This window comes from Puma concolor, chromosome D3 (genome assembly GCF_028749965.1).
Source record: "Puma concolor isolate L17-30 chromosome D3, mPumCon1.1.hap2, whole genome shotgun sequence".
In the NCBI taxonomy this organism is placed as follows: domain Eukaryota; kingdom Metazoa; phylum Chordata; class Mammalia; order Carnivora; family Felidae; genus Puma; species Puma concolor.
This window is the reverse complement of record NC_141678.1, coordinates 20,945,647-20,958,912: the sequence shown is the minus strand read 5'-3', so window position 1 is coordinate 20,958,912 and position 13,266 is coordinate 20,945,647. Positions and strand designations below refer to the sequence as shown.

General features: G+C 46.7%; 1 pseudogene and 1 gene segment (V, D, J or C); both read left to right on the top strand.

Annotated features, from left to right (window-relative positions):
• Positions 1-7,049: 7,049 nt before the first annotated feature.
• On the top strand, positions 7,050-7,702 carry LOC112870435 (immunoglobulin lambda variable 1-40-like). The segment is given in 2 exon segments: positions 7,050-7,190; positions 7,302-7,702. Coding segments are annotated over 2 exon segments (513 nt in total).
• Positions 7,703-10,729: 3,027 nt separating this feature from the next.
• On the top strand, positions 10,730-12,466 carry LOC147575389 (putative non-functional immunoglobulin lambda variable 5-48 pseudogene; annotated as a pseudogene).
• Positions 12,467-13,266: the final 800 nt, after the last annotated feature.

Here is a 13,266-nt window from a genome sequence, read left to right as displayed (position 1 = left end):
TTGTGCCCCCTGCAAAATTGTGCCTAGAGGAGTTTCCCTAGTCCCACCCACCCCACACTCAGCTGTAACCACGTTCAGTCCCAGGGGAGGGAGAGATTTGCATGAAGGCTTCCTCTCTCTCTTCCAGGAAGGGAGAGGATAAGAGTGGCTTTGTGCAGGTCTCTCCCTTGAGGGCTCAGGACCACAGCCTGGGGTATCTCCACCCTGGCCTGGACCCCTCCCCTCCTCACCTTCCTTGCTCTCTGCTCAGGTTACTGGCTGTGGAAAGCGGAAGAATTGCTTTCGGGGGACCCCTAAGTTGCCTGTTTCCCCCATTTTGAGAACACACTGTGAGTAATAACCTGATACTGACCCGTGTCTCCACTGCTCTGTTGCTGGGTCCTGGGCGCTGTCTGTGTTGACACAGGAAGCCTCTTTATCAGGGTCTGTGGGCTAGAAGGTCACCCTCAGCTGCACTGGAATCAGCAACAATGTTGGGTCGTATTAGGTGGGCTGGTACCCACAGATTCCCCACCGTGTCCCCAAAGCTGAGATGCTCAGAAGCACTAGGCCCTCCGGGATCCCAGCTGGGTTCTTGAAAACAGGGCCCCTCTGATCATCTCGGGCCTGCGGCCTGAGGACGAGGCTGGTCATTACTGACACAGTGCTCTAAGCCCGTGGGCAAATGATACAGCAACGTGCCCCAGTTTCCCATGGTCACTGCCAGTGACAAATAAACAGGGAGACCGTGGACACCCCGGAGGGTCTGAGGGTCTGACGCTCTGAGCACAGAACAACTATGAAGAGTCAGTGACAGTAGCTTCGTCTCATGTTGTTTTCTTCTAAAAATAAGACAAATCTCTTCAGATAATTTACAGGCATAAAGTGCAGTCATTTAAATGGTACGATTCAGTGGTCTGTAGTATGTTTCCTGAGTTTGGCAAACATCATCAGGATCAAATTGACGACATTTCCATCACCTGCAGAAAAACCCCTGACCCCCGAGCAGTGAGCCCATGGCCCCCCTGCATCAGCCCTTTGGAGCCAAAAATTCCTTTCTGTCTGCAGTGATTTTCCTGTTGTGCACATTTCACAGGTGCCGAATCACAGACCACGTGCCCCCGGAAGCGCACCTTTCAGTGGCATCAGCGTGTGCATTGTTGTAGGAACATCACAAGCAGCACATTTAAATACAGGGAACGTTTCATCGTTTCATCTAGAGACGTGTTCATTTGTGCCGAGGACACGCGGATCTATCTAGATGGCTGCAATTTTAATAGAGGCTGTCCAAATAACATAATTATTTTCCATGATGGTGTGTAATCACAGATTCTTCCTTAAAAGTTTATTTTCCGATGAATATTGTCCCCCATTGTCATTTTTTATTTTGTAGATTTCTGCATATTGCAATTTTGTTCAATAATTTAGCCGGTGTTGTTTATTATTATGAAAAATAATATTATGTGTTACGGTCCATATTTCAAGTTTTTGTCTCATACATTTTTCCTTTCCTTGTGGTGGGGTGTGGGCTCTGTGGCCTTTCTCTTTTTCCCATTCCCTCATGCCCGGCAGACTCTACATGTCTCCTCCCCACTCTTTTTCCTTAGTGAGATGTTTCCAGAGCGTCCTTCCTGATTTGGGTTTCTCACCCATCTGCCCACAGCACTGCATCTGAGACCTCCCGTTTCACTATTGCTCGCCCTGGATGCCCGTCCTGTGGTCAGGGCTTGGGTCTCTCCACTTGCTGTCCTGTGTCTTCACTCTCAGGGGCTTTTTCGAGTGATGGTGGTTCAGACCCACGGCTAGCTTTCCCCTTCTGTCACCCCAGCCTTTTCGGGAACTGACTTCTCTTTCCACTGACGCTCATGATTTGTGGTGTGAGCCTGGGCGCGAGGCCACCAGGGATTCTTAACAACAGATACCTTTAAAATTATTTCATTTTTTTCTAACTTACTTTGATATAAAGGGTGAAAAGGAGCAGACAAAGATAATTTTAAGAAAACTGTTACTTAATATTTTCTGAAATTTCTTATTAATAGACTTAAATGTCACTAAAACCACAGGTAGAGAATAGAGAGAAGAAGGCAGGTTTCCAAGTTAAGGGATGAAATATATTACTTAGAAGTGATGGAGCTACTTTGAGTTCTCTCCTTGGTGAGGTACAGGCAGAGGCTTCAGCAGATGCTGTCACACAAAGGAAACTTTATTTGCCATAGATAAGGGGATCAGGGACAAGAATTATCAAAGCTGTGACTCCCTGAGTGCAGGCGAGTGGGTTCCTTTCATCCAGGGTTAGGATGGATACCCAGAAAAGGGAGTTTTGTCATCTTATGCAAGAGTGGGCATGAGGTTGTGCAGGAATATGGAGCACAGGAGCTTGTGTCCCCATCATGTGGTAGGTCAATGAAGCTTGTCCTCCTCCTAGGGCAGAGACTTAACGTTATAAAGAGGCAGAGGTCCCTGGAGGACACTCCCTGGTCCATCTGCACTGGTGGAGCTGTTGCAGGAGATAAAACTGGTCTAGGCTCCCAGGCTCTTTCTGCTGTTTGCCTCTGAAATAGATGAACTTCCTGTGAAAAGAAGGGGTGTCAGTGTGGTCCCGCTGGTGTCCTTTTTAACCTCATTAACCTGTGGGGCAAGGTTTCAATCCTGCAAAAACAACTCAAGCATGTGCTTTAGGTCAAAGTTTACTTTTGTTCCTGCGCTGGGACTTTTCCTCTGGGTCATTGTCTCTGAAGCACTCAGGCTATTTCCTGGCCTGGTGGAGACTGGTAGGTTGGCATCCCCTTTGTTCTCCTCAAACCCTGAACTCCTGACCTTGTTGCATTCCTGTTTTCTTTTCCTCCCAGGAAAGTGCTCGGTATGGGTGCTGGGCAAGTAGAACCTGCAGGGCACAGACCACAGAAAATAGCTGGGGTCTCCAATGAGTGCTCATGGGGCAGGAAAGCTGTCTCCTCTTTATATACAGAGATTGTTTTCCCACCTGGGGACCCCTTCAGTTCTGCTTTCAGACGGCTCAGGGTATTTAGTTTAAATATGGTGCTAACAAGCGGCCCTGGGCGGCTTAGTCAGTTAACTGTCAGACCTCAGCTCAAGTCATGATCTCCTGGTTTGTGATTTCAATTCCCAAGTCCACCTGTCTGCTGTCAGCAAGGAGCCAGCCTAGGGGCTAAGGCAGACAGGGGGAACAACCTCAGGGTTAACAAGGCACCTTTTCTTTTGTTAACCATCTCTGCTCTGGGCTGCTTTGCCTGCAGTGTAGAGGTCTGTAGCTCAATTTACCTCTTTACCTAACTTGGTCCTTTCCTCCAGTGAAAGCAGTTTTTCTGCTATAGTACTAAGTTGGAGAGTGCCTCTGCCTCGAACGCCTAATCTGGCTTACCTCATATACCTTTGTATGGGGAGCCTTTGTGCCTGATCTTATTTTAGGCCTTTTCCCCTTCCTCTCTACTGTGGGGGTTCTGCACCCCTTTCTATTCTGGGGTGCATTTACATCCCCCTAGTCTTGGGGTGCCTATCTGTTTTGCCCAAATTCAGTTGTGAGCTTCCTATGGCTTTCTACTTCTTTATGTCGTATTAACCCATTGGTGTAAGCCCAGGGGACTCCTCAGCTCATCCCCCACAGTGAACATCATCTTTTGTCGTCAATAAGGAAACAAAACACGAGCCTGTTAACAATTAGTGGGTGATGCCATGAAACTTATCTTCTAGCTTCTACTTTCCAGTGTGGATTCTGGATGGAAGATATTTTCTCACTTCAAGGAGACTGAGGAAGTCTGACTGTGCACTGTAGATACGGACAGCCCTAACAATGGACGACAGACAGGAATGTGAGAAATGAAGGATCACAGGGTGTCTGACTTGGGATGCCCCAAAGGGCAGCAGGGTCAGTCATCATGGCCATGTGCACCTGCAGCCAGGCAGCTGGGGGCTCAGCTGCAGAGGGAGCAGTATTTGGATTTGATGGGGTGGGTGGTTAGTAAGGCGGGTGGGATTAAACCTTGAGGGGTATGTGGGATGGATTGTGATCATGCTAATGATGACCCAGGATTTTAAGAAAGTGAGGAGGGATAGGGAGTCTAAGGAAGTGAAGAAACCAGCAGGAGAAGGGCGAGAGAAAATGCCATTTTTCCATGTCATAAGTGTCCTCTCACCCACCCTCATATTGGACACGAGGGAGTGGTATGTCTCTCAGCAGGCTTCCTTCCTTGTCTCCTTGTCACCAAAGTAGAAGTAGAAGTAAACCAGTCGTGATAAAAGTCAAAGTATTAAATGACAGATGAGGGGCCCCTGGGTGGCTCCGTCACTTAAATATCTGACTTGGGTTCAGGTCATGTTCTCATGGCTACCGAGTTCAAGTGCCATGTCGGGCTCTCTGCTGACACCTCGGAGCCTCCAGCCTGCTTCCCATTCTGTCTCCCTCTCTCTCTGCCCTTCCCCCACTTGGGTTCTGTCTTTTTCTCTCTCAAATATATATAAACTTTTAAAAAATTAAAAAAGAAAGACAGATGAAAGCATCTCCCTCACTCTCTCAGGTAGGTTTAATTCTCTTCCACTTCCTGCACAGCTTAAAACCTATTTGTGCTCATGGAAAAGAAAGAATGAATATATGAATGAGAGTGATAAAAGTTTTCAGAGAAGCAACTATAAGGAGTACATCTTCAGTTTGGTAAAGAAAACTATAAAACACTTTCCCTTCGTTGAACACACGGAGATGGAGCACTGAAAGCTTTCCCACCTCGGGTAGGGAGCAAGGCCACCATGTCCTATCTCAACACTGCTGTTCCATAGGACTGGATGTGCCCGTCAGAACCATAATGCAAGACAAACAATGAGAGGCATAGAGATGAAGAAGAGCCAGAGACAGTTGCCCCAATTCCAGGTGAGAGAATGATCTCCACGAAAACTACAAAGGAAGCTACAATTCATTATGCAAATATATAAATTCAAAGAGTCATAAATAATTTTGGAAATATTTTAGAATAAAGACCAACATAGAAATATCATATAGATGTGTATGTACTAGCAATAAACCAGTGAAAATAATTTTTAAAAAACCCTTAAAACCACTCGATGCAGTGTTTAGGGGCATGTTTATTAATACAAGTATAGGCCACAGGTGCTAAAATCTGGACGATGCTGGTAAATGTAATCAAAGTGGACCTAAAACAATGGAAAGATATGTTCTGTTCACGGATTAGAAGACTCATTATCGTAAATATGCCAGTTCTTCCCAAATTGTATAAAAGTGTAATTCAGTTCCTGTCCTAGCAAGTCAGAGTGGTATAGATAGAGGATAGACGCATTGGCCAAGATAACAGAACATACAACCCAGAAATGGACCCACAGAAATAAGGATAGACAATTTTTTTTTTACAAAGTGAAGAAGCCTTTCCGAGGAGAAAGAATGGCCTTTTGGCAAATGGCCACAGAACAATTGGATATCCTGAGAGAGAAATGAATCATACATAAAACTCATTTTATATATCTTAAAAAATCACTAAAAGGATTATAGAAATAACTGTAAACATAAAGCTGTAAACATAAAAGGAGAAAATATTCAGGATCTAGGGTTTCTATAAAAAAGTGTAGACAAGACACTGTCAGGATAACCCATGAAAAAACAAAAAAAGAAAAACAAAAAGTGACACTTGTTAAACACGACTTCATCAAATATAGATTCATTGTATTGCCTTTTCTTCTTAAGGTAGTAAGCCAAGGAAATTACCTAAAAATATAGAAGATTAACATAATACTCAATTTAATGGACAGTAGCTGGAATCCATTGCTTTAACGCACAGGAGTTTTCAAACATTCACGAGATAGACATATTCTCAATGTAGGCCAGAGGAGGGACATGAGGTCTGGAGTATCTTCTGCAAAGAACTGGCAATTTACCATTTAATTGAGGTAAATGCCTCCAAATCGTATGGACTAGGGCTTGTTTGGAGACTGAAAAATGCTACATTGATCACGGGCAACACTAGAGGATCATTATCCAAGATTCAGCTCAATGATATGGGAATAAACAGAAGTGAGGAAACCTGCTGGGCTCTCAGGGTTGTGGGACACAGTGGGGTGTGTGCCCTTCAGCCAGGAGGGGGCGCTGTGGGACTGCCCTGTCGTCCCTACACAGGGTCTCAGTGGGGACCATTCACTAAAAGGAACCTGGGACTGGGGACTGGGCCCTGTACTTCCTGAGGGAGACTCAGCAGCTGCGTCCCTTCTGGTGTGGCCGAGTCCCCACTTGAGCAAGGACATGTGTGTTGTCTCAACAGGTGCTTCCTTGCAGGGGTCTCCCCAGTGGTGAAGCCAACCTCCATCGTCCCCAGTATGTGATGTGAGGTGGCAAGAGTGACAACTGACAAAGATTTTCAGTGTGGAACCCTGTGGAATGCACACGAGGGATGTGGGCTTCTCCCCACAACCTGGAGAAAAGGTGTCCCTGTGTCCTCAGTGCTGAGGGAGCTTCTGGGAAAGGAAAACTCTCAGACCAGAGAGGAAGCAGGGAAGGAGGAAGAAATCAGCCTCCTGCACAGAACTGGCCATGTGTCAATGTGGACCCATCGGTGCTGTGGCCCTGATCCTCATCTGTGTGGTTGTACAGGAGTCACCACGTGAGTCCTGCCCCGTCAATAATAGCCAAGGGCACTGTGGACAGACTCACTATGCGGAGCCAGAGGAGAGCACAGTGTGTCCTCAGGGGATGGGAGGCCACACAGGGGACACCTGGCCTGTCCCGAAGGAAGGGGATGGTGGACAGAGCAGTGGGAAGGCAGGAACTCTGATGAGATCTGCTCACCATGTCACATATGCTGTGTCTGGGCCTGGACACCAGGGGGTGGTCGTCACCTGCTTCTGAGGGTCGGCCATGATTAGAGCTGGGTCCAGTATGTGGACAATGCCTGTGCCCTCTGCTCAGGACTCCAAACTGTGACCTCCCCTCTCCTGGCATGGCCCCAGAGACCACCTCCCTGTCCAACCCACCTGACATCCTCAGGCAGAGGGACTTGGCCCAGGGTCAGTGAAGTGTCAGAGAGCTGCTGGTCTGATTTGCATGGATGGGCCCTCCCTCTCTCAGAGGATGAAAAGGGGAAGGAAGGGATTAGAGGAGATCTGCTCAGCTGTGGATCCACAGAAGGCAGGGTTGGTGATGACCTCCACCATGGCCTGGTTCCCTCTTCTCCTCGCCCTCCTCATCTACTGCACAGGTGCCTAGATGAGGGAACAGAGGAAGTGGTCCAGGGAGGACACGTGGGCCTTGGATTCTCCTCTGGTCTCTAGATCCCAGCATCATGCTCTCTTTGTCTCTCCCCTTCCAGGTTCCTGGGCCCAGTCTGAGCTGACTCAGCCGCCCTCAGTGTCTGGGGGCCTGGGCCAGAAGGTCACCATGTCCTGTGATGGAAGCATCACCAACATCGGTAGAATTAATGTGAACTGGTACCAACAGCTTCCAGGAAAGGCCCCTAAACTCCTCATCTATGCTAATAACAGACGACCGTCAAGTGTCACTGACAGATTTTCTGGCTCCAAGTCTGGCACCACAGGCTCCTTGACCATCACTGGGCTCCAGGCTGAGGACGAGGCTGATTATTACTGCCAGTCTTTTGACATTACTCAAGGTGCTGACACAGTGCTCCAGGCCTGTGGGGAAATGAGACAAAAATCTGCTGTTCCCACAGCAATGGGACTTCCTGTGCAGCCCTGACCTTTTGGCCAAGTCAAGTGCTTCTTTGTTTGTTTCGTACAAACTAGGGTCTGAGACCCTCTACAAGCCATATGTCTACAAAGTCTTTCCACATTCTTTGCAATTCCTCCCTGAAGCCTGTCTTTGGGATCAATATACTGTGTGATTTTCTCAAACTGAGCACAAATTTCTGGGTGCCAGGGGCAGGCTGCCCTGAGGACAGGGTCCATGACAGGTCACAGCAGAAACAGGAACACAAATCCAGCTCTGTCTGAGTCAGGACACATCGGGAGTGTCCGCTATGTGTCCTGGTAACAAAAGCTCCCACTAATTGCCCCTAAATCCTCATCTATTATGATAGTTGGATCCATTGTGGATCCTGATTCCCTCTTTGGCTCCATGTCTAGCAACTCTGGCTCCCAGATCTTCCCTGGGCTGAGGGCTGAGGGCTGAGGAGGAGGCTACTGGTCCCTGCCCCTATTGGGATAGCATCGTGGGCTCACACAGAGTCCCAGGCCCATGAGAACTGAAAGCAGAACCCCTTTCTCATCTGCTGGGAGGGTGAGGCCCCAGCAGCTGCTCAGGTTCAGCCTGTGACTTCTGCTTCTGATGCTCCTGCTGCTGCCACCATGGGCCCCGGTGCACGCAGCAGCACCACCTGGGAGTGAGGGCTCCTCCTTCCCTTCTGTCCCCAACGTCACTCACAGCAGCCCCTTCCTAGACAAAGGGTCTCAAAGGACACAGAAAGCTCATTCGTCCATCATGTTGAGACACGAGGTCTCTAAGTTCATGGACTGAGGGTCGTAGCACCAGTGTTCTCAGCTCCCACCTGACTTCTGAGAAAGCCAGGGTCTCCATCCTTGGCCATTTACCTATTTCTAGAAGTTTCCAGACCTATGTAATCCTCTTATTAGTCTTCAGTAGAAAGAACTGTTCTTTTGGCTCTTTGGGATGACTTCTTCTCTCACTGCAGCACCAGCCCCAGAGGATATATGACTAAATCACATTTTTTTTTTTTTTTTGCCTTTTGATATGAATCCCTGTCCATTCCCATCAATGCTGAGAACCAATCAGTGATTTTCTTATTCACTTGCAGTGCCTACTACTTACAGAAAGATGGTGAATAATAATGGTGTTTAGGTCACATTAGCCTTTTCATCTTGTAGAAATGTCCTCCCCACCCCCATCTCATTATCTAATTTTCTGGGTGTGGGACTGAGTTCTCTGTGTGTGGGAGACTCTGTGTTATCACAGAGTCTGTGAATGTGACAAATGAAAGTATGATCTCTGAGGGTCGTTACTGTATTTTGTGTACTGTGTTAGTGTATTATTTATTTCTTTATTCATCTATTTGCATCTAATTTAGTTAGCATATAGTCCAATAATAATTTCAGGAGTAGATTCCAGTGATTCATCCCCTATGTATAACACCCAGTGCTCATCCCAAGTGTCTTCCTTAGTGCCTCTTACCCATTTAGCCCACACCCCCCCCACAATCCCGCCAGCAACCCTCAGTTTGTTCTCTATATGTAAGCGTGTCTTATGTTTTGTCTCCCTCTTTGTTTTTATATTATTTTTGCTATCCTTCCCTTATGTTCATCTGGTTTGTATCTTAAGTTGCTCATATGAGTGAAGTCATAGGATGTTTTTGTTTCTCTGACTGGCTAATTTCACTTAGCATAATATCCTCCAGTTCCATCCCCATAGTTGCAAATGGCAAGATATCTTTCTTTTGATTGCCGAGTAATTCTCCATTATATATATATATATATATATATATATATATATATATATATACCACATCTTCTTTTTCCATTCATCTGTCGATGAACATTGGACTCTTTCCATACTTTGGCTATTGTCGATAGTGCTGCTAGAAACATTGGGGTGCCTGTGCCCCTTTGAAACAGCACACTTGTATCCCTTGGATAAATACCTAGTAGTGCAATTTCTGGATTGTAGGGTAGTAGTTTTTTTTCTGTTTTCCCACTCAATTTTTTAAAAAATATAACTTATTGTCAAATTGGTTTGCATACAACACTCAGTGCTCATCCCAACAAGTACCCTCCTCAATGCCCATCATCCATGGGTAGTTCCATTTTTAGTTTTTTGAGGAACCTCCATACTGTTTTTGAGAGTGACTGAACCAGTTTGCATTCCCACCAGCAGTGCAAGTGAGATCCTTTTTCTCCGCATCCTTGGCAATATCTGTTTTTGCCTGAGTTGTTAATGTTAGCCCTTCTGACAGGTGTGAGATGGTATCTCATTGTGTTTGTATTTCTTTGATGTATTTCTTTGATGATGGGTGATGTAGAAATTTTTTCATGTGTCTTTAACCATTGGGATGTCCTCTTTGGAAAAGTGTCTATTCATGTCTTTTGCCCATTTCTTCACTGGAGTATTTGTTTTTTGGGGGGATGGTTTGGTGTTTGAGGGTATGTGGGAAAGGCTGGCTAATCCTGTTTGTCCCCTGCCAGCAGAGACATCATTCAGGGCCTCCAGGGTTTCAGGCATCAGTGTGCTCACTAGATGATGCTGTCCTGCCAGGACCTGGGGATTATCACCACCCAGACCACCTCTATCGCTGTATTAGTTCATTAAAGCCTCCTCTGTGTGCTCCCACTTTGAAAGCCCTGGGCATGGAAGCTGGACAGACAGACAGAAAGGGTTCACTTGAGTGCAGCCACTCCACCCCCATGGAAGTTTCTGGAGCTATAAATATACTATGGGGAGCTCAGTCTGCACAATAGAGCTGGGTATCTACCATGACCTGGGCTTCTCTACTACTCACCCTCCCCACTCTCTGCACAGGTGAAGGCAGGCCTTACCCAGGACAAGTGGGAGATCCCCCCACCCTGATCCGGGAGATCCGGGGTCACTGCCCCACACCTTGCACAGGGCTCTTCACCCAGTCAAGTGGGACAAGACCTCTCTCTGCTGCCCTTGTTCCACCCATCTTGTCTCTGTTACTTAGTGTCACCAGCACTAGTCAGAGTCAGCGACTAGTCCTCACTGAGGAGATCTCTGCCATCACGGCCAAGCAACACAGGCCTACCTAAGGCCATGACGTCCATCTGGATATTCAAGAATGACCACTTGTCCTTTGCCATCAATGTAAGTAATAACCATTGATTTTGGCTTTTTAATTACATTTTCTAGCTATTGAGGAATAATTTGAAAATAAAAGAAGTGAAGATCTCCTTTACCTGTTCTTGATCTTTGTGGAAATCGTCTCCTCACTACTGCAAGAACTAAGATGTGAGCCTCAGGACTAATCATCCGTGTGTGCGAGAGTGTGTGTTTTACCATATTATACATGTATCTGTTTGTATTTTTATGTGGGTTTTATTAGGATATGGTGTTAAATCTAGTGAAAGGCCCTTTTGAGACCAATTGGGGCAATATGGTCATATCTCTTGATGTAATAATATGGTGTGTAATATAAAACTCTTTCCTATTATGTAACCCAATTTGTATCATTGGAATAAATCACACTTAATGATACTATCAATTTGTAAATATGGTATTGAGGTCTCCTTGTCAATATTTTGTACCCAATATTTCTATCAATATTTCATGATACTGTTCTACTATTTTCCTTTTTGTGAAAAGTATTTTGAAAGTGTATTTATGAGTTTTATAACATTTTTAAAAGAAATAAGAAATATTCAATACCGTGTTATATTATGAAAAAATATGAAGCAAATAAATTGGAATCATCTAAATTCTGAGGTTTTGTTAGATGTCCCTTGTGAAAACATCTGTACCTAATGTATTTCTGTGGAGTGGTTCTGTAATAACATTTTCCATTTTTATATTGAAATTGGTCTATTCAGTCAATGTATTTCTAGGGCAGCCAATTTTGTAACTTCTAAGAAACTACATATTTAATGTATTCTTACTAAGATGTACCACTTACAAGTTCTTTTTATTCATTTTTCATTTTTCCATGTGAGATTAACAGGATGCGCTGCGGGACAGCCCTGTGGTCCCTACACAGCTGGTCAGTGAGGACCAATCACTCAAAGGAGACCAGACCTGGAGGCTTTGTGTTGTCGCAGCAGGTGCTACCTCCCAGGGCTCCCCAGGCAGGAGTTCCACCCCCATCCTCCCCAGTGTGTGGTGTGAGCTGAGCTCCAGCACCAGGGCTCAGGGAGGGGCTGGGTAGGCACTGGATGGACCTCATTGGAGGTCCTCATTGGACCTTATGCACAGCCCCTCCTGTGGCAGAGGGTGGAGGAGAAAAGGAGGCCTGGGGTGGCCCAGCCCAGTGTGGGGACCAGGGTTCTGTCACCATGGCCTGGGCGCTGCTCCTCCTCCTACTCCTCCTTCACTGCACAGGTAGGGACAGGCCTTATGGACACGGGGTGCTCCCCACAACACCCCCCTCTGCTCAGAATCCTGAATTTTGGTTTCCATTTCTAGCCAAATCTGCAAAGGATGTGTGTGTTTTCTGGTTCCCTGTCCCAGCCTGTGCTCACTCAGCCACCCTCCCTCTCTGCATCTCTGGGAACAACAGCCAGACTCACCTGCACCCTGAGCAGTGGCTATAGTGTTGGCGGCTACCATATATACTGGTACCAGCAGAAACTAGGGACCTTTCCTAGGTATCTACTGAGATTCTACTCAGACTCAGATAAGCACCAGGGCCCTGGGGTCCCCAGCCGCTTCTTTGGGTCCAAAGATGCCTCGGCCAATGCGGGGCTTCTGCTCATCTCTGGGCCACAGCCTGAGGACGAGGCTGACTCTTCCTGTGCTACAGCTCATGGCAGTGGGAGCAGCTTTGGCTACTCACAGTGACTCAGATATGGAGAAAATGAGACAAAAACCCCTGGGTGCACAGACCTTGTGTCTGAGCCTCTGTTATTGGGAAGCTTCTGTGGAGGCTCCTATAGGGGAGACACCTCTGTGGTGAGAGCTGTCCTTGAGGAGGAAGGACAGACGCACAGATGATGCTCTTGCCTGAGACAGCACACGTGTCCCAGGAGCCCACGTGAATCAGGGAATGGACCCAACTGCACATGCCCCTGGGTCTGGAGAAACTTAGTAAGAACAACTATTTTACGACCAAAATCTCTGGCACTCCCTCTAGTTATATCTCGTTTACTACTCACAGAATACTTCACTTCACACACTCATGTTCATCAATTATATGTTTTGTATCTGTTTTCCCACATCTAGAAATTCTTTGGGACACACAGTGAGTGTCCTACAATTTAACTGAATTTAACGCTTAGTTTGACTGCTCGGAGATAGTCTCAGATGCACAGGTGAAGGGCTCAGCACCAGGAGGCTGCTCCCCATTTTGATGCCAACAACAACTAGTAGATTGCCTGCACCCTCTGTCCAATGTGGCTACACGTCGAAGGTTCCCACGACTCCCTCCTCAGGTCCATTAAGTTGCCAGATCAACTCACAGAACTCAGGGAGACACTGACTCCTTTGTCAGCTCATTAAAGATATGATGAAGGGGACAAGTGAACAAGTACTGAAGAGACCCCTAGTGTCAAGTCTGGGAGCGTCTCAAGCACCAGAGCTTCGGTCCCCGTGCAGTTGAGGTGCATCTGTTCTGGGAGTGGATGTGTTCGCCAAACCGGAAA